This window comes from Pecten maximus, chromosome 12, assembly GCF_902652985.1.
Source record: "Pecten maximus chromosome 12, xPecMax1.1, whole genome shotgun sequence".
In the NCBI taxonomy this organism is placed as follows: Eukaryota; Metazoa; Mollusca; class Bivalvia; order Pectinida; family Pectinidae; genus Pecten; species Pecten maximus.
The window spans coordinates 28829490-28855558 of NC_047026.1; the positions used below are offsets into that span (position 1 = coordinate 28829490).

The 26069-nt window shown below is 37.1% G+C and overlaps 1 protein-coding gene across 3 annotated transcripts; it reads left to right on the plus strand.

Annotated features, from left to right (window-relative positions):
- Positions 1 to 31: 31 nt before the first annotated feature.
- LOC117339515 (mucin-2-like) lies at positions 32 to 25383 on the plus strand. Of its 3 annotated transcripts, XM_033901163.1 has the most exons (19): positions 32 to 114; positions 3450 to 3659; positions 4309 to 4499; positions 5972 to 8165; positions 8316 to 9133; positions 9782 to 9818; positions 11177 to 11276; positions 12281 to 12336; positions 12703 to 12778; positions 13144 to 13234; positions 13721 to 13907; positions 15002 to 15094; positions 15320 to 15498; positions 15906 to 15949; positions 17352 to 17407; positions 17714 to 17806; positions 19670 to 19755; positions 21485 to 21605; positions 22768 to 25383. In XM_033901163.1, the coding sequence occupies exons 2-19, from the start codon at positions 3483 to 3485 to the stop codon at positions 22828 to 22830; spliced, it is 4662 nt and encodes a 1553-aa protein (XP_033757054.1). In that variant the 5' UTR covers positions 32 to 114; positions 3450 to 3482; the 3' UTR covers positions 22831 to 25383. The 3 variants fall into 3 exon arrangements, with proteins under 3 accessions (XP_033757054.1, XP_033757052.1, XP_033757053.1); XM_033901161.1 differs by having other exon boundaries at positions 5972 to 9133; XM_033901162.1 differs by having other exon boundaries at positions 5972 to 9133; positions 9785 to 9818.
- Positions 25384 to 26069: the final 686 nt, after the last annotated feature.

The window sequence follows — 26069 nt, forward strand, 5'->3', positions numbered from 1 at the left end:
ACTCAAATGGTCAATCTTTAACACATGCGCAGTACAGATTAGCGGGCTTTTGAAACGAGAAACAGTTGTTTTGATTAGGAACACACAATCATTACGATTATAGATCTATCTAGAGTGAGTATCGTGCCAATTGCAAGGACATCTGTCAAATTGTTATACATTGCCACTGGTTATTTTGCGCCCATCGTTAATGCCTTCAAACCGCATTAACCTCTCCTGCTCGCCTTCTGTAGCTAGTGTAGACTGTAGTGAGTGTTGATTCCCTCATGTCTACATGTACTCTCCATTTCCAAGAGACGAGTCAAAATTTTGATTGTATGATCATCAATTCTTGACCCACAGACACTCAGTTATAACATCAATAGTGGCATTGTGTAATGTTGATATCCTGATAGGTTATCAATATCATAGCCTCGTTGGCATAATGGCATCTCATGATGACTGCTGGTTGCAGCCATGTTCAACCCCGTCCCAAAAACATTTTTTAATAATTTAATTTTTAACTGATTCTTCATAAATTAGTCTGAATGACAGCATTAATCTATCCTGCTGTCACTACACATAAGGGCTGGTGATCAGTTCCGTCCAACGAGTGCATAAAGTGTGAGCACTAACAAATTTTGGAGGGTTCATTGTGCCAATGTTGATTCAGACGTGACTTTGATAAATCCAGAGGACTTGTGCATATCACTTTTCCCCCCAAACTGTTCCGTACATCAACTACTCTACTACTGAATCTGTTTTTGGTGATCATTGGTTTAGTCCAGACACAATAAACGTGACATACATGTGTAGTAGGAGTGGAAAAATGCACGGCCAGACCGGGGTTCGAACCCGGGACCTCCGAACACTAGCCGGATGCTCCACTGATTGAGCTACCTGGTCGCCAATGATCGACCCGGTCCAGTTCCGCTACACTCTTCCCTCCCTTTTTTAAGTCTTCGACCCCGAAGACTTCACAACTCATAACCCAGGTTCGGTTATCCCCTTGTCAAGTACTCACATGAAACAAGGTTTGGTCACTGGCACCAAATGTAACAGGAGTGGAAAAATGCACGGCCAGACCGGTGTTCGAACTCGGGACCTCTGAACACTAGCCGGATGCTCTACCGATTGAGCTACCTGGTCGCCGATGATCGACCCTGTCCAGTTCCGCTACACTTGTAACTTGTATGTTTCAATATTTTTGTTGGCAGTAACGGGCGATATTGTACACGTCTGTCCTTATATCAACAATATCAATATTGTTGATTGTTTTGTAAAATTTTACAATATCTGCCTGTTTATAGGATAAGTGGGATTAGCCATTCACAATAAATTAACTCCTCTGGGTTGACTTTTTCAGTCGTCATCTGGTCCTTGATTAGCAATTGTTTCACATAGATGATGCATATTCCAAATGTGGACTGGTAAGCATTTTATACAGACTTAAAACATTTCTTTATTCTGAAAGGTGAACGTCCTGAATATAATCCATTTATTTCGTTAACAGCCTCTGAAACACATGGTGACTGAATTTTAATTGATGATCGAATATTACACCAAGGTCTTTAATTTCTCTGAATAACATTTGGTAATTTTTTCCTTTTTACCATGATTTTCAGTATTGTATAATGTAAGTGTAGTTAGAAATTTCATGGGAAGTTTCCAATATATGTGCTTGCAATATGTTCACACATCGGTCCATTTAGAAATGATGTCCATGTCATTCGAGAGTTCTTCTCTGTCTCTGTTATAATTACATCCTATACTTTTCATTGATATGGCGTCTTCAGAGAAAATTGAATACTGTGGCTGGCATTGACAGCTCCCATTCACACTGCTGACTGTGAATGTAGCTTTAGTGGACAAAACAGAATCAAAAGTAGCTACAGAAACAGGATAAAGCCATCTACAGTTGATGACCTGTTAACTGTATCACTTGAAGGACTGCCAGTTAAAGAGTTTAACTTTAGTGAAAGTGTTAAAATCTGGAAGGCAAAGAAACAAAGAAAAATCTTTTCCTAACTTGAGGTTCCTGGTTATGAAATGAACTAAGCAACTCTGAACTGTTTGATCATACAATGATGATGACAACTTTTAAGTTTTTGGACCAGACTGGTCCTTTTGATAAGTTCATTGTTCCTGGATCATAATGATTCATTGATGTGAAATTGTGTGAATTTTGATGTGAAAGATTAAGAAAAAAAACAACAAAACAAATTATACTGGTAATACTACATTACTTTTATTAAATGTTTCTTGATGTGATATTGACTTGACATTTGAATTTTTGATGTGCATGTGAAGATTTAGAAGAAAAAAATAAAACAAAACAATTTATAACAGTACTAGTGGTCAGACTAAAATCATTTTTCGTGTAATTTTTACCTTGGCCCTACTTTTTTGGCCAATGACCCCATTTTTTCAACCCAAGGGGGCCTAATGGCCCCCCTTTTCACAAATCTAAAATGAACACTGCTGTGTCGACTTCTTCCAGCATGTTGTCAATGAATATCAAAAACAACAAAATGCTGCTTATGACATCATGAAGATATTGATAAGTTCCCCATTCATGCGCATGCAGACTTGCTGTTTCATGCATGCTGACAATAACCTTTTGATCCAGTCTAGGACTGGAAATTTACCCTTTAATTTATTCCATATTTTTCTATCTTAAGTAGTAGCCTATTGTGGACAGCTTCTAAAAGGACTTCGTTCACATGTATCGTTATTTGATCTTTTATTTATAATTAATGCATTGAAGAATTTTGCAAGGAACAGGTTAAACTGATCGGCCGAACTTTGTGCTAAAATTAAGATTGATATCGCTGGCTTTGCTCTCCATTGACTGCACAGGGTAGCCATTGAGAGCATTTAGTGCAAATATCAGAGATGAGCATGAATTAACCTGTGTTTTATATTTATAGCTCCATTATAATCAATGGAGGTGATAACATTGGTGTCTTACAAAAAAAAAAAAACTGAATTATTTCCCTTTTGGTCTAAAAATGTACCCTGTTGCTTAGGTTATGGGGCCATATTAAAAATATGACACGCTTTTTTGTTACAAAGGTATACAAGAAATTTAAGTGTTTCCATTTCAAATTGATTAATAAATTAAATTATCCTGCATTTGGGTAACTTATCTATTACTCAAAGTAGCAACTGTTACTGAAATGCAGGTCTGTTACCTACATACATATACAGAGCTATGTACATGTCCAACCTGTAAAACTGTTGTGTCAACAGAATTAAACTCAGAGACTAAATTCTACACTAATTTTTCCTGTGCACCATCTCAAGTCAAACAGTGATTGGGTATGCTATGATATACACATGTCATGTTTTGGAGAGAAGTTTTGAGAACTAACCAGTAATTATATACATGTAGTGCATCAATAGATGAACATGATAATGCACATATAATGGATAAAAGTATTTCTATATTTCAAACCTTCTAATTGTAGGCCTACAATTGCTACTTTCCATCCAAATGAAATATGGATTTGATGGAGTTCTCTATGACTGAGGGTAATGATACCCTGACTGGGGATGAGAACTTTCTGCCTCCGCAACTGATGCAGACACCTGTGGTGGTCAACTCCATCCTAAAGCCATCCACTAAGGGCAATCTGATGCAACTGCACACACCCAAACCACAGCAAAAAAATCTCAAGGTTAGTTCTTGGCTCGTAACAGCTAAACAAACCTCAGCATAAAAAAAAAGCAAGAAGAAACAAACTTGAGATCTTACTGCTACTTCACACACCTATTTATCCTCAGCAGAGAAATCTCAAGGTGAGATCTTTCTTCAATACCACCTCAGCAGAGAAATCTCACGGTTAGATCATACTTCACACACCCATTTAACCATAGCAGTGAATTCTCCAGGTGAGATTGTACTTCACACACATATTTGATCTTGGCTAATTGTACAAGTAGGGTGATGAGTTATTTAATCTTATTGATTAGATTGAATGTAAGATTTGGTAGGATTTTGGTGGTCATCAGTCAAAGTTAAAGGCCGAAGGTGACTTGTCACAGTTGACCACTTTTGAAATGGAAAAAAAAAATGTTTGTGATAGAAAAAGTATATATTTATGATAGCTCCTGAACCCCTGGACAAAAGCAGATCACATTCACACCATAACATCACAGCAAGAAATTCTACACGGTCATCTGTCAGGGTTAAATATCAAAGGCTTCATTTGACTACAAATAAAAAGCTTTTGTACAAGATATCCCAGGAACCCCTGGACTGTTTTATTGATAGGGTTTGGAAATATATCTATGTGAGCCCCACTCACTTTACTTTTATCTTTCCAGGTGAAGTTTGAAACACCTCGCTCCGTGAAGAAAGTTACACCCACACGGTACGAAAAGATTGCTGATTTGGATGAGAAAGAAAACTGGATAGAGAGGACAGCCATTGTCACCAAAACAGATCACATGTTAAACATTGAGTGTGCCAGAGATATTCTCGACAACCTGGTAGAAAAACTTCCCATATTGAAAAGGTAAAGATATGAATTTATTAAAGAACTTCATACTCTAATAAACATGTTTCTTTGACACAAACAGTATTTCACATCCGTCTTTAAAACACCAACTTTTCAATTAAAGGTCTTTAATCGTACACCACTACTGTGCCTTTTGTGCTGACTGTCCAATATAAACATGCATTGTACAATTTAGAAGTTTACAAGTTAGAACTGTTAATTTAAAACTGTTATAGGTGGCATATTTTTGTGTGGACACTTTTGAAGTTGAATATTGACTAATTATAGAATAACAATTCTGAAATACTTTTAGATTATGTTATTTTCCCCTGACATTACAACACTTTTGGAGCTTTACTTTTTGGGCTACAACAGCAAGCTACAGTCTTTCTTAAATCTTAGATTTGGAGGGAATTTGTGTGTTCATGCAAAAGTATTCTCTTTTTTTTCCCCATCAAAGTCTGGCAACTTCATTTTAAAGATTTTGATCAAACTTTATCAATATAGTTAATATATATATTGTATATGGGAATACCTCAAATGTGTTCATGTTTCTGGGTGCCCAGTTGCAGGTCAAAGTCACAGATACTAACTGATTTTGATGAAATTTCATATTGGTCCAGGATTAGCACATATATACCTACCTCATGTCTCCAATGATTTTGTGTTTGTGTGCCAAGGTTAAGTTCACAATTACTATATTAAGAATATCATGGTCATCAGATGATTTTAAAACAAATTTTGATCAAACGTCATGTCTTTGTTTTGTGTTTCAGGATGCAAATAAATTTCACATATTGCTCAGTTATGAGAATGCCACATAAGGGTTTTTTGTAAAGGCTATTTGGGGCCGTTAATGCAAATTGTCTCTATTCCCAGCTTCCCAACAGAAATTATTTTGTGTTTTTAAAAGCCAAATTCACAAAATGTGCAGTTTATTCAGAAAAAAAATCTTTTCAATTCATCAATGTTTTTTCCCAAACTGAGACAAATGTGTCATTTATAAACAAGTTTATTTTTCCAAGGTTTTTTTTTAATCACTTGTGATATAACATGTGTCTTAGGGAAAATTTTGTGTTGGAAGTGTGATTCCAGTATCAACTCCTTGCCTTGAGGAGTGATAGACACTTTTTTATAGATCACAGACGACCACCTATTGAATCATTGAACTGCTTTAATGTAGGTATTCAGATTAATTTAACCCTTTCATCCTGATATCAATGCACATCTTTTTTTATTGATACCAAATAAGTACTTTTTATGGATGACAAAATATTACATAATTGGGTCATATTCCTCACTGATGGTACTTAACATGTATTTTATAAGTCAAATGTCTTCAGTTAGGGGAACTGGAATTGCTTAAATTGGTTTTGGCTCCTGGAAATCAGACCTCAATGTACAGATTATGTAAACCTTTTCAATGCCCTAGAAACCTAACTCCAATGGCAATCACACGTACTTACATTGCTATATGATTGTTATTGCAGTGAGTCAACAACAGAAAAGCCTGGAAATGAAAGTGATGATGAGACATTTTTTGATGCCAGTGATGACACTGAAAAAGCTACATCTGATACTCTGGGATATTCTGGTCCTGCCTCACAACAGGTAGCTGACACTTTACCTGTATCAGCCCCACAACAGGTAGTCGATACATTGCCTGTATCAGCTTCACAACAGGTAGTCGATACATTACCTGTATCAGCCCCACAACAGGTAGTCGATACATTACCTGTATCAGCCCCACAACAGGTAGTCGATACATTACCTGTATCAGCCCCACAACAGGTAGGCGATACATTACCTGTATCAGCCCCACAACAGGTAGTCGATACATTACCTGTATCAGCCCCACACCAGGTAGCTAATACTTTGCCTGTATCAGCCCTACCAGCTGCTACAGGAATACTTGATGTTAGCATGGAATGTTGTGAAGCCGAGGATTTAGTTGATGATGAACCAATGGACTGTGATGAAACTGCAATAGAAACCACAGTTATTTGCAATAAAACCTTGGTTGAGGACAAAGCATTAGGCCAGGAAATTGTTGAGGACAACCCTGTGACATTGGTAAAATCTCCTCCACTCCCGGCAAGCAAAGGGGCATACTCTATTGACTTTGATAATCTAGACAGTTTTAATCCATTCCAGACAAAGGCTGCTATGACAAATTCACCTGTGTTAAATGTTGAAAAAGACGGCAAAGCAGAAGACGGAGGAAAAGATGTTGCAGAACAAGCGCCTCTTAAAACAGATGCAGTCGAAGGTATACTTGACTCACAAGCACCAGAGGGTATACTAGACATAGAGGTTGAGGTTGACACAGACTTGTTGTCTGAGGTCCTTCCTGATGTTGGTGGGGGGCAGGAACAAGGTATTTACAGTTTGGACTTTGATGAGAACACAGACCCATTTGCAACCAAGTCACAGGTTACAAATTCTCCTTTCTTAGCTGATGCTCTTCCAACCAAGTTACCAGCACATAGTTATGATGTAAATTCCGACATAAGAACAGTATGTGACTCCCAATCATTTCCTGTGAATGAAGATGTTACAACACCCAAGAGACCTTTGAAAGCTGATGATAGTGATCCATTCTCTACAAAATCTAAGGTTATGAATTCACCTACTGCAGTCTTGAATAACTCAAATCCCTTTGCTACTAAGGCAAATGTATGTAACTCTCCAATATTGCCGCCTGATGAAATGATATCAAAAAGCTCACAGTTGCAAACCCCGATTAAAAATAACAATGCAGACCAGCTCTCATTACCAACAGGGCCCGAGTCCTTGGACACTGTCCACCTTTCTAACTATGTGACCAGTCCAGCTGCAGTTGTATCTGTAATCACTTCTGAAAAGACATTAGGTGTTGAAGTTTCAGACCCCATGTCAATGAAGCCAAATATGGCCAACTTGTCTTCATCGTCTCTAGCTGTTAATGAATTAAACAGTTGTGATCCCTTTGCAACAAAATCCAGTGTATTAAATTCTCCTGTGCCTGGAGCACCCAAGGAGGAGAATCTGTTTGTCTCGAATGTTAAAACATCTGATTCTTTAGAAGTTTCACAGAATGTCAGTTCTCAATCAGATGAAGAAAAAATATCGGATATCAAATATGATCTTGATATTGAACTCTTTGCCAGAGCTCCTGACTCCCAAATGGTTTCAGGTTCTGAAAATACAGGTGGAAATATTAGTACTGACAAATCAAACACAGACAAACAATCAGCACCTGCTACAGAAACAGACCTAGAAGTGGGGACAGTAAAGGTATTAGAAAATGACCCAATCACAACAATATCCAAGGTACCTAGCTCTCCTCCATCTTTAGTAACAGCAAGAAAAGACCCTTTGGCTGATTTAGATCCCTTTTCCACCAAATCCAATGTGGCCAACTCCCCGACACCTGCGCAGGCAACAGACGATCCGATGATTGATCCCTTTTCCACCAAATCCAAGGTGGCCAACTCCCCGACACCTGCGCAGGCAACAGACGATCCGATGATTGATCCCTTTTCAACAAAATCTAAGGTGGCCAACTCCCCAGCGTCTTCAGCGAAACCAACAGAAGATCCGATGATTGATCCCTTTTCCACCAAATCCAAGGTGGCCAACTCTCCGACACCTGCGCAGGCAACGGACGATCCGATGATTGATCCCTTTTCAACAAAATCTAAGGTGGCCAACTCCCCAGCGTCTTCAGCGAAACCAACAGAAGATCCGATGATCGATCCCTTTTCTACCAAATCCAAGGTGGCCAACTCCCCGACACCTTCAGCTAAACCAACAGAAGATCCAATGATCGATCCCTTTTCTACCAAATCCAAGGTGGCCAACTCCCCGACACCTGCGCAGGCAACAGACGATCCGATGATTGATCCCTTTTCCACCAAATCCAAGGTGGCCAACTCCCCGACACCTGCGCAGGCAACAGACGATCCGATGATTGATTCCTTTTCAACAAAATCTAAGGTGGCCAACTCCCCAGCGTCTTCAGCGAAACCAACAGAAGATCCGATGATTGATCCCTTTTCCACCAAATCCAAGGTGGCCAACTCTCCGACACCTGCGCAGGCAACGGACAATCCAATGATTGATCCCTTTTCAACAAAATCTAAGGTGGCCAACTCCCCGACACCTGCGCAGGCAACAGACAATCCGATGATTGATCCCTTTTCAACAAAATCTAAGGTGGCCAACTCCCCAGCGTCTTCAGCGAAACCAACAGAAGATCCGATGATTGATCCCTTTTCAACAAAATCCAATGTGGCCAACTCCCCAACACCTGCGAAGGCAACAGACGATCCGATGATCGATCCCTTTTCATCCAAATCCAAGGTGGCCAACTCTCCGATACCTTCAGCTAAACCAACAGACGATCCGATGATCGATCCCTTTTCAACAAAATCTAAGGTGGCCAACTCCCCAGCGTCTTCAGCGAAACCAACAGACGATCCGATGATTGATCCCTTTTCATCCAAATCCAAGGTGGCCAACTCCCCGACACCTGCGAAGGCAACAGACGATCCGATGATTGATCCCTTTTCCACAAAATCCAAGGTTCCGAATTCTCCATCATCTCAAGCACCTACAGAAGTAAAAGTCTCCAACTTGCCTGGGATGATGTCACAGACTGCACAGCAAGTGTAAGCATTCTTTTCCTAATCCTTCCATTGGTGCTGATAAGGTACATATTAACAGTCTGTTTGTGTCTTTAGTGACTGTAATTTAATTTTAGATTTAATACATACAGTTGTATGCAAAAAAGGTTTGCAATGAATATAAGATGTAGGATCTTTTCCTGATTTTACCCAACCATGAAATTTGTGGGGGGTGGGGGGCATATAGTGTTACTCATGTCCGTCCCGCCCTGTCCTGTCCCATCCCGTCCTGTCCCATCTCGTCCCGATGCAATGTAACTAGCTAATCTCAGGAACTGCTGAGGTTTCGGGGTGTCAAGTGGCAGCAGGGGCAATTTTGTCTTGCAGACATTTTCTATTTTTCATATTTGCTTTGTTCATAAATTTATGAGACTTGGTATTCATGTTCAGTACCTTACGTAGTTGTACTATATTAGGAGTTGTATTCCTGTGGGGAATTATTATATTAAGTTAGCTTTCAGGTTTGTTTTTTTACAAAACCTTGTTTACAAACAGTATTTCCTATAGTGATAATTGTCTGTGTTGTACCAGTTTTATGGTCAAGTGAATTCATTCTGTTTGTGTTTAATGATGTCCGTTGGGCTTTGTTTTCCCTGTAACTAAATGCTTATATAGACAGGATATATTTTCCAGAAGTGGCCTGTCAAGTTCGGAGAACAAGTTTCCTGAGGTAAGTTACATAAAAATGTGATAATTCATCTGCTGTATATATGATCAGCATAATATAAAATGTTCATATTAGACAAATCTTACAGCATAGTATAGAATGTTCATATTAGACAAATCTTTCATTTTAGATTCTATAGTATTACTTGGAATATGTATTCTGTCACCTAATTAAGGTGCCTAATTTTGCTGGCAAATACCTCTCGACATGTGACCAGTTGTAAATGTAGTTATGAGCCTTACCACTGTATCACTGGCCATTTCACACTTACGTACTGTGTTACTGATGATTTCTCAAGTCTGTTTTAATAAAAGTACATTTTGGGATGTAGTGAATGTCATTCATTAAAATCAGGGCCCGGGTGTTCAAAAGGTGAATATTGAGCTTAATCACTGGTTTAGTGAAAACATCACTTCTCCTTTACTTCAAAACCTTTGTCTGTGATTTGTATTCCTTAATATAGGCAATTTGGGCGAGAATGAGGAGTTTTACATAAAAAGTCTCATAAAATCTTGTCAAATTATTTTTACCAGAAATGATTTTCTCATGATTTTAAAATTGTTGTTAAACTGATAAGCCTAATCACCTATTAAACAACTTGGCCCTGGTCTCGCATATATAATTCATACTCTGCTACAATGACTTCATTGTATAAGTTTATTGATTACTGAAATTATCTGAAGGTGAGGTACTCACTGGAATGATTCATTTTGCCTTGTGTGTTTAGATTGTTAGCTGTACATGTCCTTGTACACAAATGTAACACCTGGTGACTGCCTTCTTGTTAAAATTACAGCTATGTCTTTTGGCCTGTCTTTCTCTTTGATGCGATTAAATTTTTTATAGTAAATTTGTATCTACCCAATAACTTCCTCTCTTGAATTGTGACATGGAGATATGGACATTTTCTATGAAACCTGTGGGGCGACGGTAGCCGAGTGGTTAAGATGTACCGACACTTTATCACTAGCCCTCCACTTCTGAGTAGCGAGTTCGAAACCCACGTGGGGCAGTTGCCTGGAACTGACCCTCCTAGGCTGGTGAATTTTCTCCGACTTTCCTCCACCACCAAAACCTGGCATGCCCCTGACTGATAATAGGATGATAAACACAATAAACCAAACTATAGACCTGTTTTCATAGGTTACTTTTGTTGTCAGTAGAAAATTAATTTTCATAATGTTACTTTTGTTGTCAGTAGAAAATTAATTCCCTCTGGGACGATCAGAGATGTTTAGGCATTGTTACTCCCATGCATTCTTTTTTAAAAGCCTCAAGGCTGAATAAGTCCCATGTATATAATGTACACTTGATACACTAATCCTGCTATTGATACCTTTGTGATATTATTTATTTTGAAGGGCGAATTTCCTAACATTACCAAGGAAAGAACTGTTCAAGAGAGTGCATCAAGTGTCCCTGATTTTTCTGATGAAGAATTCCGGCCGGCAACAGAATGCTGTAAGTCTACAAAAAAATTCCCATCGATTATAAAATAAAAGATGTAGCCAGGGGATATGAAATGATCACTCGGTTCACATTACAATTTATTTTTGCATGATTTACCCTGATGTGATATTATTTAGGGTGGTTAATTGTGATCCAGCCCTGTTAGGCCAGTAGCCCTGCTTTGTGGTCAGTAATCCTCGGAAATTAGTCACAAGCAATCGGGTTGTGGTTATCATTTGTCAATGTACTCATTCTATCTCTCACCTGTCCTTTTGTAAGCTTACTGAATTTTTTTTAACAAGTTAGTAGTCAAGCATGCGGTATGTTTCAAAATAAATGGCAGTATAAGGTGATAATGTATTTATCCTGTATACAGTTCAGGAGGCCACACATAAATGTTTTCGGGGCCGCGGTGGCCGAGTGGTTAAGGTGTACCGACACTTTATCACTAGCCCTCCACCACTGGGTTGCGAGTTCGAAACCTTCGTGGGGCAGTTGCCAGGTACTGACCGTAGGCCGGTGGTTTTTCTCCGGGTACTCCGGCTTTCCTCCACCTCCAAAACCTGGCACGTCCTTAAATGACCCTGGCTGTTAATAGGACGTTAAACAAAAACAAACCAAACAAACCAAAATAAATATTTTCATGCCATATTTCTGCTGTTAGAAGTCTGGCTTAAAGTAGAGGGTGGGCTTATTGCAGGACATTGAATTAGCTTTTGTTTAAAGACTTAAACAATAGATTTTGGTGGGGGAAGGACCAAACATGAACTTATTGCCTGATAAATAGACTTATTGATACCTTCATTTGTACGATGTTTATGAGGTTATTTTATGCCAAGGATCACTCCATGATCAGAATCATTCTGAACAACATTCTGTACATTTATGTCAATGTTAAACATGTTTTAGTACAGTAGAGTACATGGAAAGTTAAAATTTTATTTGGGGGCTGTTTTCATTCTTCTCAAAAGCTGCTTTTCCGTACAAACAATGTGTTTGTTTATTTATCTCCCTAGTGTTCAACGATGCTTCATTCCTGGATGTGCTCGAGAAGTTTGGCAGCAGCAACACTGTGAGTATAGTGAAGTCTTAGACACACATGATAAAATGGCACATCAGTGTTAATGTGTACCACATTCGTCGTTATGATAGTTTTTCCATCAACTTTTTATCCCTAAGTGTGGTTGACAGGATAACGGGGATCTGTCTGTTCTTCCATGCATACCCCAATGACTTCCTTGCTCCATTGATTTAATCTATCATGAAACCTGAAGTACATGGCATTAGATGTTAGGTCACTGTTAGTTTAGTATAAATAGTATTTGGACATCCTCACTCTACCAACTTCAGTCTTAATCTTATTGTCGTGAAACTTTGTTCACAACCTCCAGCTTTTGTACAAGTTCAGTAAAATTTTAAATTTTTGTTCTTTAACCAGGAGAGCAAAGCATCTGACCTTGCCCGAATGTCGCTGTACGTCAAGTTTGATCCCCTGGTCGACCTGCCAGCCGCTGGTATGTGCATCTGTCTACATTTAAACTAAAGATTCAACAAAAGTGCTATGGAAAGCAATGTTTTGGTACATTTTATTACATGTTTTGGCTCCCCTCTTTAAGAGATGGTGATACCCCAGTGTCGGTGTCAGCGTTGGTTTCTAAATGTTAAGGTTTTAGTACAATTTATTACATTACATTTCTATATTCGTTAATGTTTGCAGTACTTTGCACTTGAATATTGATAAAATCTCAGCTATTCTTAGATTTGTACCTTAGGTACTGTAGGAAGAATGTTATTGCAGATCTGATTTGAACTAGATCACTTTTAGGTTTTATGAGAGTTGAACTGACACACTTAAGGAGATTTCATTTACTATCTACAGATCCTCGCCGTGCAAGTATGAATTTACTGAAGCGTGCCAGTATCATGAATATGCCAAGAAGAAGTCTGTCTGGAAAGAGTCTTTATGATGTGTGAGTGTGTAACCTTGAGAATTGGACAGTAATCTCCAACCCAAGAGATGATACTACCGGTACTCTTACCAAGTGGACACTTGGGTGTCATGGCTTACCTCTTAATCCGAGCACTAGCCTCGACACTTACAAACAGACTGTCACCCAAGGGACATTAATTCAGTGTATAATATTCAATTGGGGGGGGGGGGGATATACATTTGGTATTTGGGTGTTATAGTAACTGTATATGGTTGTGGCTTACCACTATATCTGAGTGCTAGCCTCAGTGCTTACAAGCAGACTGTCACCCAGGGCTCAGTGTATAATATCAAATGGTTGGGGGGGGGGGGGGGGGATACATGGTTTGAAAATAAAATGATACATTACATTTCATTTCTCTATCATCGGTAGATTTCTTTCTGCCATCATTCCTCCTGAATCTGGTACAGGTGAAATATCTCCTTCCTTGGGAGTATTGTTTTACACCTTTTCACTGTGCTGTAGGTGTAATGCTGAGGAGAGCATGTTACTGATGGGCACGCCACCTAAACAGATGTCACGTCTCGCTAATATCTCCAGCCGCCCCCAGCACACTGGATTTACACCTGGGAGTATTCCAACCACCCCGAAAGCCTTCAAACCTCAGCTCGACCTCCTGTGTGCCAATACACCCCCACGTAGTGTCAAAAAGGTAAAAGGCGACCTATTTATGGCCAGATTGTAATGTAGCTTAAAGATCAGCGTACTACAGTCCGTTTGTCTGACATCAACATTTAGATTAATGTTTTGTTGTTGGATTTTATATAGCAAATGCACCAGGCATACAGTAAGTTGGGATTTTGTTGAGTCTTGTGGTCAACATTACTTCACGTATGAAAATGATGCGGCATTGTTTTCAAAGTGATGCAGTGACATACAACATAACCGTGTACCTTTCCACTAATTAAATTCCAGTAAGAAGCACCACTAGTTAAATTCCAGTAAGAAGCACCACTAGTTAAATTCCAGTAAGAAGCACCACTAGTTAAATTCCAGTAAGAAGTACCACTAGTTAAATTCTAGTAAGAGGCATTTGAAAGTCATTGTTTAAGTAGATAATTACTTGATATATTAGCCAGAGTAATGCTGAGCTAATGATGCTCAGTCTCAGTGTTTTCTGTCCAGTAACAGCAGCCCTAAAACCAGATGTGCTCCTTTCTCCGAATGATACAACATTTCCTAGTATATGTATATGCTAAACAACCTTGTTTTTTGTAGAAATGCTACAAACTAGCAGTGTTCAGCCATTTAGTTTCAGATGGACAGGACTGAAACCTTGCATCTACCTAGAAGGCTGGTACATTTACTAAATGCTCCAGATGTCAGTCTCGGTCTGTGGCTATCTGTGTGGAAGGCTGGTACATTAACTAAATGCTCCAGATGTCAGTCTAGGTCTGATGGCTATCTGTGTGGAAGGCTGGTACATTTACTAAATGCTCCAGATTTCAGTCTCGGTCTGATGGCTATCTGTGTAGAAGGCTGGTACATTTACTAAATGCTCCAGATTTCAGTCTCAGTCTGATGGCTATCTGTGTAGAAGGCTGGTACATTTACTAAGTGCTCCAGATGTCAGTCTCGGTCTGATGGCTATCTGTGTAGAAGGCTGGTACATTTACTAAATGCTCCAGATGTCAGTCTCGGTCTGATGGCTATCTATGTTTTAGGTGGTAATGTGTTATTTGGAAGGTGACCTATTTTGTTGTTAGCTGTTATACTGTTGTATCTGATGTTGTTTCTATGTTACAGTCCACTACGCCTGCACCTGTAAAGGTCAATTCAAACCTGCCCGAGGAACCAGCGGACAACTTAGCTGGTGGTTCTGATGACAATATCATTGAGGTAATGATCCCGATACACAACATTTATAAACAATACTTCAATATAAATGATGGAAGAAATGAGAGTAAGAAGAGAAAGGAAGTTCTCTTTTAAAAAAAATAATGTTGGAACAATTTGAATATTTGAACTTTTTAATGAAGTATGGGGCCCTTCATGAATGAGGCTCTAAACACTTTCATCCACACTTCCTTCTCCTTACAAACTGACATACACTTGTATCACCAGGTACTACAGTATACAGACAAGGACATGTGTGAGTTGAAGACGTCCCTATTCCTCGAGTTCCAAGGCCAGAAGCTATTACTAGAACGAGAATGGACCAAGGTGGTCGACAAACTCAAGGCAAAGATAGAGGAACAAAACAAAACACTGGAAAAGAAGCAAGCAGATATAGAGCTAATGGGGTGGGTCATAGAAATATTCTTATCATATTGTGACCGCCTGACTGTAACTTGAAAAAGGATCGCATAGGTCAAGTTTTACTGTTAAAGAATCAGCATATATACCAATAATGATAATTTTGATACTGTTTGTGCCTACAAAATTCAGTTTTATCCTTTTATCATATCTAGCTTTGTAGAGGTGAGTGTCTGCTGTACATAGAACTAACGTGATTCCTCATAAAATACACAATAGATCCTGTTTATACAATACTCAAAAGGTAGCAATTCACATTTGGCCATTTTTAGGGGTTAAATTACATCTTTGTCAGCCATTTTTGGCTTTGTTTTATTTGTATATTTTTGTTTATCGAATTCTGATGATCTGTTTTTACTTTCATGTTTTTAACTCTATTCTAATTCTATTTCAGGAATATTTCAAAGGAATTGGAAAATATAGTGGAAGGGCTGATTCGTAAGTTCAACTGTTTCTTTAATGAATTGTTATACTATTGTTTTAGATATAAACCACTTGACCTTGTGAAATCATGTCAAAACAACTACAATGGAACTCTTCTAAACTGATCATGCATGATACATGAATATTTGGCCTGTTTAGAGAGGGTTCGTTTTGGAGAATTGATATATTTTGACCGGTCAGGATACGTTTTGTATCTTTGAAGCATTGATAATGGTATGGAAGTTAATGAATACATAGAATACGGAATTGATCAATCAAAACTAATTAAATAATTTCTGAAATAACTAGACTTTCAGTCAAACGAAACATGATCAAAATTGATTACTAGATGGATTTAAAGTTGAAAGCACATTTTATATAAACAAATATCAGTATGTTTCATGAAAATTATACCCTCAAAATATAGATTTTTTTTCATAATTTTCTTATGCAAATAAGCAGAGTTTGGTGTAAATGTCTATGCAAACACCTGAAGTTAAGATAGAAAGACAAAAATGGAAAAAATGGAGATTTTTTTTGTAAATAAAAGTGGGTTATAAGATGTAAATAACTACTATGCAATTCAGTTGGTTTCTCTGTAATTTCTCTTATCCTTTCACAATGCTATCTGCGACACTGGTCTTCATCTGACCTGGCGCTGCATCACTGTGCTTACAGGGCATGATAAGGGGCATGTATTTCATTGCAAACTAGAACAGTTTGACAAATAAAAATAAGAACAGTAATTTAAACATTTACCAGTTCCTATCGACCATATCCAGGACATCGATATTGTATCAAGAGGTGACACATCTGGTTTTGGGAAGTATTTGAATTTGCCAAACAGACAAAACTGTGATGCCACTAATATTTCATTGTCATCAAATCAGTTGTGATTTGTGTGTGACATAAATTATCCATATCCTGGACCTGTGCACATAGTGAAAGTTAGGATCTCCTTACTTACTGTTAAAGAATTTTCTTAATTATTGTTTTCTTTGACATATTGTGGAATAGTAACTGTCGATCAAAAGTCAGTAAATGTTTTTGGGAAAGTTTTTTAAAATGTCTTCAGTTAAGTCAAAAATCATTCTTGGTATGATTGTTCTTGTTGGGTCTTTATTAAACTGATAGTTTGTGAATTGAATTTGTGACATCAATTTTCAATCTTACAAACATTATACCATAATTCATGTTCAACTTTACTTTTTGATGCAGAAAAGTGTTTTTCTTTTGATGCTGGAAATATTTCCATATGAATGGATCAATACTATCAAGGATATACACTAATGTAGGCATTGGAAAGGCCTAAAGGGCCTGTTAGGATAGCAGCTGCCTGTTGGACTGGCGTATCAAACATCCATTCACAGTGTATTAATGACAAACTTTATTAATGACAAACTTTGTCTTTATACAGAGGAGAAAGAGAACGGGAAAACAGCCACAACTGAGCTACAGAAGGAAAGAGATCAGGTGAGTTAGTCTGTAGGGATGTGATGACATCTAACCTATTAGAAGGATAATGTGTTGTCTGATTACTGGCACCTTTTGGTCCAGAGCATCAGTTATTTCATGAAGATTATGTTTTGTTTTGTTTGTTTTCTTAAAAATACTGTAATAAGTCCTTGGAGCAACACTATTCAGTTTGAATTGAATTCAGTAGATATGTGTGGGCACTAGTTTAGGAATAGAATCAAGATAAATCAAACTTTCCTTATATTATATTGTCTTCTGATATGTCAATACAAAATGCTATGTTAAATATCTGGTACATTTCAGGCTGTACAAGACACACAATCTTTAGAAAAGGCATTTTCAGAACTCCATCGACGAAATGAGAAACTGAAAGAAGCATTGAGTGGTTATGTCAAGGTAAGTGTAGCCTTCAGGTTGTAAATAACCCGTTTTTTAGGGAGTAGCTATGGGGATATGTTTACAGTTGTGTGGCAATGTCACAATATAAATCAATGGACTGAAAATGAAATTATTTGTCCATTATGATGTCTTAAATGTAGTTTGGGGACACAACAGTTCACTGTCAAAACGGGTGTATTATATCTAGAGGACTGCACTATCGTGAGGCAGTAAAAGGTGAAGGAAATGTAAGAACAGGCCTTGCTACACTGGCCGGTTTGGTATTTAGAATTTTTATAATATATTGCACAATAAACTATTAATAACATATCAACACATATTTAACTTGGGAGTTGTAGAACTTACAGGATTATTAATGTTGATTCTTAGTAATGATTAATCTGAACCTGTTATTTGTGTGTTGGACAGCTACAGATAAAAATGTAGCTTGTTGGACAGCTTAAACCAAACCTCATTCAGAATTTATGGTCCAGTGACTAGAAATTAGTGATGCTGGGAATCTTAAGTTTTTGTGTTTAGAAGTTTATCTCTGGTAGTATTAAAATCACTTCAAATTACAAGTTTATCTTTGATAGTACAGTGGACCCTCGATAATCCGAACACCTTCGTTCCCAGTCCAAACCGTCCGGATTACGAGTTTTCCGGACTGCCGAATTTCGTGTCCCAGGTCAAAAAAATTGTCGTGTAAGAGTTATCTCCCTTGATTATATACAATCCGGGACGTTTCATAAACACGTCTAATTGTCAGACTTTTTAACAATAAATATACTTATGTTTCTGATATGATTCTTGTTTTGTTTTGTAGAAAGTTTCTTGTTTTGTTTTGTAGAAAGTAAAAAATAAACTATGTTTTTAAAAGAACATGTAAAGTGAAAGTTGTTTTATTTATAGGGGGCATATGTGACCTAAAAACAACACACATGTGTCACGTCCCGGAGGTTCACAAACAAGTAGAAATTACAAATGTTAAATTCCTTAAATAAAATACCCGGATTTTACAACTTACCGTCAGTCCATGTTTTTTTATGATTTTTACGTACCAGAAACCCCAAGCTATCTATTTAAAAGTACGCGATACCAGCGAGAACTACCCAAGATGTCCGATAATTATTAAACCCGTATTCACTTAACAATGTGACGCTTAGTTAGGCCTAAGTATCAGACGACTATTGACTAATTTGTTTGTAATCAACACAGTTCTTGTGATCACTGCTTAATACGTAAATGTGTATGTAATTAATAACATGCATCTTTCAATGAGTTTTCGTTTCATGTAACGGTGTTACAAAGCCGATATCCGTGTTTACCCAATACAAGTGTTAATGATGTTAATTACCGGTCATAAATTTATTACATGTATTTGAGATTGATTAATTATCGTATCACGTACTGTATGTTTGTGCATAAATTCTGTAACATTTAGGTCGTAGAGAAAATGCAATGTACCGTTATAAAAACAAAAGCTACACATTGTAACACAGGTAAACACCCGGGGCTATGACCTGGCAGCGGTCGCTATGACTACGCACAGTGTCAAGCGATAGTCTGTACAGCTGTCGACACGGGTGACTTGCCCCGACATTTTTTTCTCCTCGTGGTGAAAAAATCGTCCGGATTATTGAGGGAAATTTACTAATGAAAAGTACGTTCCGTTCCCAAAATTGGCTTCCGGAATCGGAATCCGAATTTCCGGACTGGTGAGTACAAATAACGTTACAGAAATCCGTTCCCGTGCATTTCCGTCCGGACTGTGAGTTTTCCGGACTATCGGCGTCCGGATTATCGCGGGTCCACTGTACATATTAAAATCACTTCAGATTGCATGGTCACCAGTTTACCTTTGATGGCTTGTTATTGTAGAATCAAGAAACTCTTACTGCACATGCCAAGGAATTACAGAAAGCTCTGACAGGAGTTAAAACAGAGAGTAAGGAGAAAATCACAGAGTGAGTATAATTATACTAATGTTGTCATCACAACCAGTAACTGAATTCCATAGATCTACAACAATAAATGAACATGAGATTTTTGTGCAAATGTTATTCTCATATAAACATCCATTCAAACTTAGATTTAAGCAAAATCTCTTGTAAAAATATTTTGTTTCTGAGAACTATTTCGGATCTGTCAGATATGGTATTAATATGTCGGGGAACTGGATGGAATTAGCTGATCTCCATTGGCCAGGTAGCTCAACTAAAATACTCACAGAAGGTAGTATTGGGTTGCCTGTGTGTTGTTGGAGGCAAAGACTTTGTTAAATGGAGGAGGTATGTAGCAGAACAGGACTCTGCTGATCGCTGGTGGCCAGGTTAAATGGGGGAGGTATGTAGCAGAACAGGACTCTGCTGATCGCTGGTGGCCAGGTAGCTCAAATGCTTAGAGCATCCGTCTAGAATTCAGAGGTCCCAGGTTTGAGTTCCGGACTGGTCTCCTATTACATACATTTATTAGCTCACCGGTTACGAGTAACCGAGAGCTAATGCTGTCACCCCGGCGTCCGCGTCCGCGTCCCACCCCAAAACTTTAAAGTTTTTGGGGTAAGTTTTTGGAAAGCTTTTTTCGCATTTTACCATTTTGTGGACTTTACTTTTTTTGCACCAAAACCCACTTTAAAGTTTTTGGGGTAAGTTTTTGGAAAGCTTTTAAGTCCAAAAGTATACACCTCATGCCCTTCTAAATTGGTGTATACATTCATTAGAGTTCTAGGAGTGATGTTATGGCAAAATCATGCAGAAAAAAATTGTGATTTTTTACAATTTGCCATTTTGTGGACTTTACTTTTTTTGCACCAAAACTCACTTTAAAATTTTGGGGGTAAGTCCAAAATTATACACCTATCACCCTTCTAATTTGGTTTATACATTCATTAGAGATCCAGGAGTGATGTTATGGCAAAATCATGCAGAAAAAAATTGTGATTTATTTTTGGCATTTTACCATTTAGTGGATTTACTTTTTTTGACACCCACTTTAAAGATTATAGGGGGTTAGTTTTGGAAGCTTGTAAGTCCACACTCTTCTTATTTGGTTTATACATCCATTAGAGGTCTAGGAGCGATATTATGTGACATACAATTTCAAAATGACATGCTTATACATACATAAAAAATGAATGCATAGTGTGATTGCTGCCGCCGGTGAGCTTTCACAATCATTGATTGCACTTGTATCTACTAGCTAATGATTTGTCAATGTAGTACAAGATAACCTTGTCTTTTGGTGGGATTTGTTGTTTGCTGTTGTCCACTGCAAACTCCTCCAGAGATCCCCAAAAGTTGAATGGGATAAAAAATTGTTTAGAGGGGAATCAACTTATTTCACTTTTATTTCTGCTTTTTGTCTTGCTCTATTAAAACAAGATCAGAGACAAATATGTTCTAAAAATGTTCTTACTGATATAGTATTGTATTTATATGTATATTTATTTATATATATATACATTGTATATATATTATAGACTGTTAAATATATTGATATGTCAAGTTTCTGTGATATACTGGCCAGCTAAGTGGAGATTAATTAGGCTATTTTCTCAAAGGAAGGAACAACGTTAACAGCAATTGACATGTCCTGGCTATATGATCATGATGACCAAGGCATGACACTGCATGTACATCTGATATATAGACTTCTTTTTTAGGAAACTCAATTGTGATTTTGTTCTACTTGCAGACTTGCACAACAACTAGCAAAAGCAAAGTCTGACCTGAATCTAATAACAACATCCTCTGAGGCCAGGACAAAGCGAGACAAACTGCAAATAGAGAGTCTGCAGAAAACTGTGGATCAAAAGGTGAGAAGTTTCTTTACATTGATAGTTATGTATGGAGCTAATAATATAAAGCTGCACTATTCTAACATCCTCAAAATACTACATGGAACTCTATACATTTAATACATTGATAGTAATGTATGGTACTAATAGTGTAAAGTCGCACTAGTCTATTATCCTCAAAATCCTACAGACAACTCTAAACAAGGTTTCTATTTCTCAGTTTTATAGAATGTTAACTTAGCTACAACTATGTCATTGACATTCAATATGAAGATCTACTGTCTAGATGGTAATATTCGAGGAAGGATTTATTATACCCCTAGAAGTTGGGGGGGGGGGTATATTGGAATCGGGTTGTCTGTCCGTCTGTAGACACAACGATGTACCAGCTACTCTTCCTAAACTACTGAGGGAATTTCAACGAAACTTTATGGCAATAACCCTTATACATTGTAGATGTGCGTAATCTATATCATGTTAAAATTTTGTGGTTACCATGGTAACCAGGTCACTATACTTTGTTTTTTGGGTGAGGGGGAATTTTGTCCAGTCAACTCCTCATAAACCTGTGAACTGCTTCAAGTCAAACTACACAGGAGTGATAGGGAGTCCGGACCATGTGTAAATGTGAATGTATGATATTTCTCAGGTTTCAATACCGATATTCTTGTGGAAAACTTTTTCAAGACAACTCTGACAACTCCTATATAGCTATCAACTGATTTCATTTGAAATACACAGGAATGTTAGGGACTCATAATGTGTACATATGCATGTAGGTTTTTTCCCCACAAATTTAGGTTGCCGTAGTAACCCGTTCACTGAAAACAGATTTTTGTTGGAAAATCTTCACCAGAGGGGCGGGGGGTATGAGTGTGCCCTCTGGACGACAGTTCTAGTTTTCGCTGTATTGCAGTCATTACATACAGTGGAAAAATAACTACCTAGGTAACCGAAAGAATTTTCCTACCGTGAATTTCAAAATACTGGCCCTGTGAAATTAAACAACTATACATAATATCTGGACAGGTTTCTGACAGATTTACTTTAGATAAACTTGACTAAATACATTATGTAGATACATGTTTCTCTGTAAACATTTATCTTGGATGTGAAATTGGCATGAACATGTTATTTTTTGAGATTCTCTATATTTATATTGTTCTACTTGTTGTTTCAGATGTCTGAAAACAAGGAACTTACCCAGATGTGTGATGAGTTACTGGCAAAAGTTTCAACATAGACTGAATCTGATTCTCAAAGGTGCTATGATCTACGTGAAAGTTGTTACACAATGCAAACAAGGAATTTACCCAGGTGTGAGATGAATAACTTCATAATACACTTGTAATCTGGTACTCAAATGTGCTATTGATCTGTGTTTGCTAGATGTTCTGAACGACTGGCAATTGTTTAACCAAAGCCTCAAGTGTGCTACCAAGTTCAGAGCAAAAGAGCTCGGATGTTGACATGGACGGATACATAGTCATTGCTTTTACTCTAAATATTACCTTAGTATCCAGACAGATTCTGTAACCCGGATTTACATATGTACACAGTAACTGCATGTTGAATTTCCGAGTCCTACCAGTATTGCTGAGGAGACTGAAGTTAGTAAAAGTGTATCACTTCAAATGGAGCATACGTAATATACTCGATTACAATGGACGAGTGTTGTGTGGGAGTACCTATAGGATGAGAGGCTTGCACCAATACAGCTTAGTAAACAAATATTCGGTACATTTTTGGCGAGTGTCGTGTGTCTTGTGACTAGTTGTATGCAGAGTTATGACTCTTTATTCACAATTTCACCATTTTGTGCATCATCTGGTTCTTTCACATACAATTGCCAAGTTTTGTATTCGTGTAATGGTGGAATGTTATACACATCTGTCTCCTTCCCTACTATACATGTTATGGCTGCCGTTTAATTTTATCACTTAGTTTATAAAAAAGAGCATTTATATATGGACAGGTTGCAATAATTTGCCTTCTTATTTGATTTGTATATCAACATCTGCTCTAAATACTGCTTTCTTTCTATAAATCTTTCCATAAATCTTTCTTCCTTTCTTTAATAGCCTTTCTCATGTTAAATCTTTTTTTTTCTTTCTTGTCCGTCTTGACATCCATTCTCTCCTCTTTCTTCCTATATATTTTTCAAATCAGATGCCATATGTACATTTCAAAGTTGCATATTCTGTGTAAAGAATTTTGTTACTGAAATGAAATTGTTGCTGCAATTTAATTTTGTTTTAGAGTGTATACAGAAGTGTTTATTTAGAGTGTATACAGAAGTGTTTATTGATTAAGTTGAAGTCTTTGTCTCAATCATGAAGACTCCTTCAAAGATTTTATTTTATTTTCGCCCACATAGTAAGTATTCAATGAATCTTATACAATTAGTTACTGAATGAAGATTGTTTTGTGGTCTTGATTAATCTCTTGGCTTGACAGCAGGACTAAAAAGTCCAGCTGCTATACAAATCTGTTTAGGTTTGGTATACTGTAATAAAAAAAAGTGGTTTCAAACAGGGATGGAACATCAAAGAAAACAAAAAGCAAGCTTCAAGTTAGTATTTTAAAAAATACATAGTACTACTACTACCCATACTCGGGGACAGATTATATTGTCTACATTAACACTAAAAAGGGAAACTGTTCTGTAACATACAGAAGAAGAAACTGTATGGGATACATAAAGTTTCCGTGGAGTTTAATCAGTTAGTCATTGAACTGTGCAGTTTTTGTGTTTATATATTATTGTATTTAGTGCTTTGTTATTTTAGTTTCATTTTCCCTTTTTTTTTTTTTTAGTTTTCTGTGGATTTGTTCGATTAATGATCAGTACATGTATTTATTGTTACAGGTCATAGAGCCACTTTCATTGTTAGTGGCGGTGACTGGATTGGGATGGTCGAGTTAGTGTTGTACCGGCCAGCAGTGGTTATCATATATAATCATAATTCAGGGATTAGTGTAAAATCTGAAATAATTTTCATTCAGAATTGAACCAGTAGTTCGCCTATTAGTTATTAGTTTAGCTTGTCAAGCTTGAACAAGCTTAAACAAGTCCAGGTGGATAGCGCGTCTTGATTAGTGCTGGCTGGATTATATCTAGTCGAGAGTGTATTTATAGTGAGGAGTTCGTGCTGTAATGTCATGCTAGGTCATATACATACTATGTATTATACATTTGTTTAAGGTTTCTGTTGTCTTTATGTCTGAATGATGTCAATCATGGAATAAAAAGGATTGCAATTTATTATGAATATTCTCCAGTACAGATCTGTATCTTTACAAGTGTCTCTTTTTTATGTGAATAAACACGGAAGAATATTATCATTTGGGCTTCTGTTTTCATTATTAAGCTTTGTCCGATCTGAGCATTGAACCCAGACTTGCCGAGGTGAAATACAAGTGGTACCACCACCAAAGTCAGTCTATAGCCAATTTATTGAACTTGTCAATTTCTATTCATCATCATCATGGTTGTATTTTTTGGGAGTAAACAAAGAATCTAAATTACAACAGGTCTGGCAAAGAATTAAAAAAAAACTCAGCAGAGCTTGCATAATATAGTAATAAATTTACTAGACTTGAAACAGTATTATTTGTACAGTATCATAGATATATTATATATATAACTCAACTAAAAACCTGTTTTCAAGTACACAGGATATATCTAGATAGTATTGAATATTCTATAATGTCAGAAAAGAAAAACTATATACATTTTTTTCTGCCATTATAGTAAGTCCTAATTTCAGCATCGTCTACAGACTGGAAAATTAATTAACTTCAATTTCAAATGTACAATTTGAGACTAATGTTAAATTGATCTCAAAGATCATCATGTAACGTGTGTATAATACTTTTGATGATTACAGCCTTTACTCTTAACAATATGACACTTCTCTATTTCATTCATGAACATGCATAATTTTGTCATATAATTAAAACTGATATTTATTTATACAGTATTACGGTACTAAAATGCAAAGAAAAGAAAGAATATGGTTTCCTGAATCTTTCTCTGATGTAAAGAATTTTGGGTAGTGGCTTTCCATGATGCATATATGGAGCCGATTCAATAGTTACAGAATGGGACTTTGTAAGATCACTTGTTTAACACATTAAACTATTTCTCCATGCTGAGATTTTTTTTTAGTAATTTCAGCCTTTTTCAGTAACATACAGATGCAATACAAAAAGAAGAAACTTACCAGCCACTGTGGCCTTATGTAATATGTATCTTGTCTCAACACTTCTCACCTTTCCTGATATTTACCAGTTCTATTGACATATTTTATTAACAAAATATGACAATTATTTCTGTTTTCCTGAACAAACAAAAAATTGATTTGGAAAAGTTCCATGATTAAAAAAAAAATTATGAATTTTGAAGATATTTTTAAGAACAAAGGGCATTTGTAACTATAGACATGAAAATTCATTTTTTAGCCATTTTGCCCATCTAAA

Excerpts from the sequence above, each read along its gene's own strand:
- LOC117339515 (XM_033901161.1), top strand. The coding sequence starts at position 3,483 with ATGGATTTGATGGAGTTCTCTATGACTGAGGGTAATGATACCCTGACT. Across the intron at positions 12,337-12,702 it reads AGTTTGGCAGCAGCAACACT|GAGAGCAAAGCATCTGACCT; the intron begins GTGAGTATAGTG and ends TTCTTTAACCAG. Across the intron at positions 17,408-17,713 it reads TACAGAAGGAAAGAGATCAG|GCTGTACAAGACACACAATC; the intron begins GTGAGTTAGTCT and ends GGTACATTTCAG.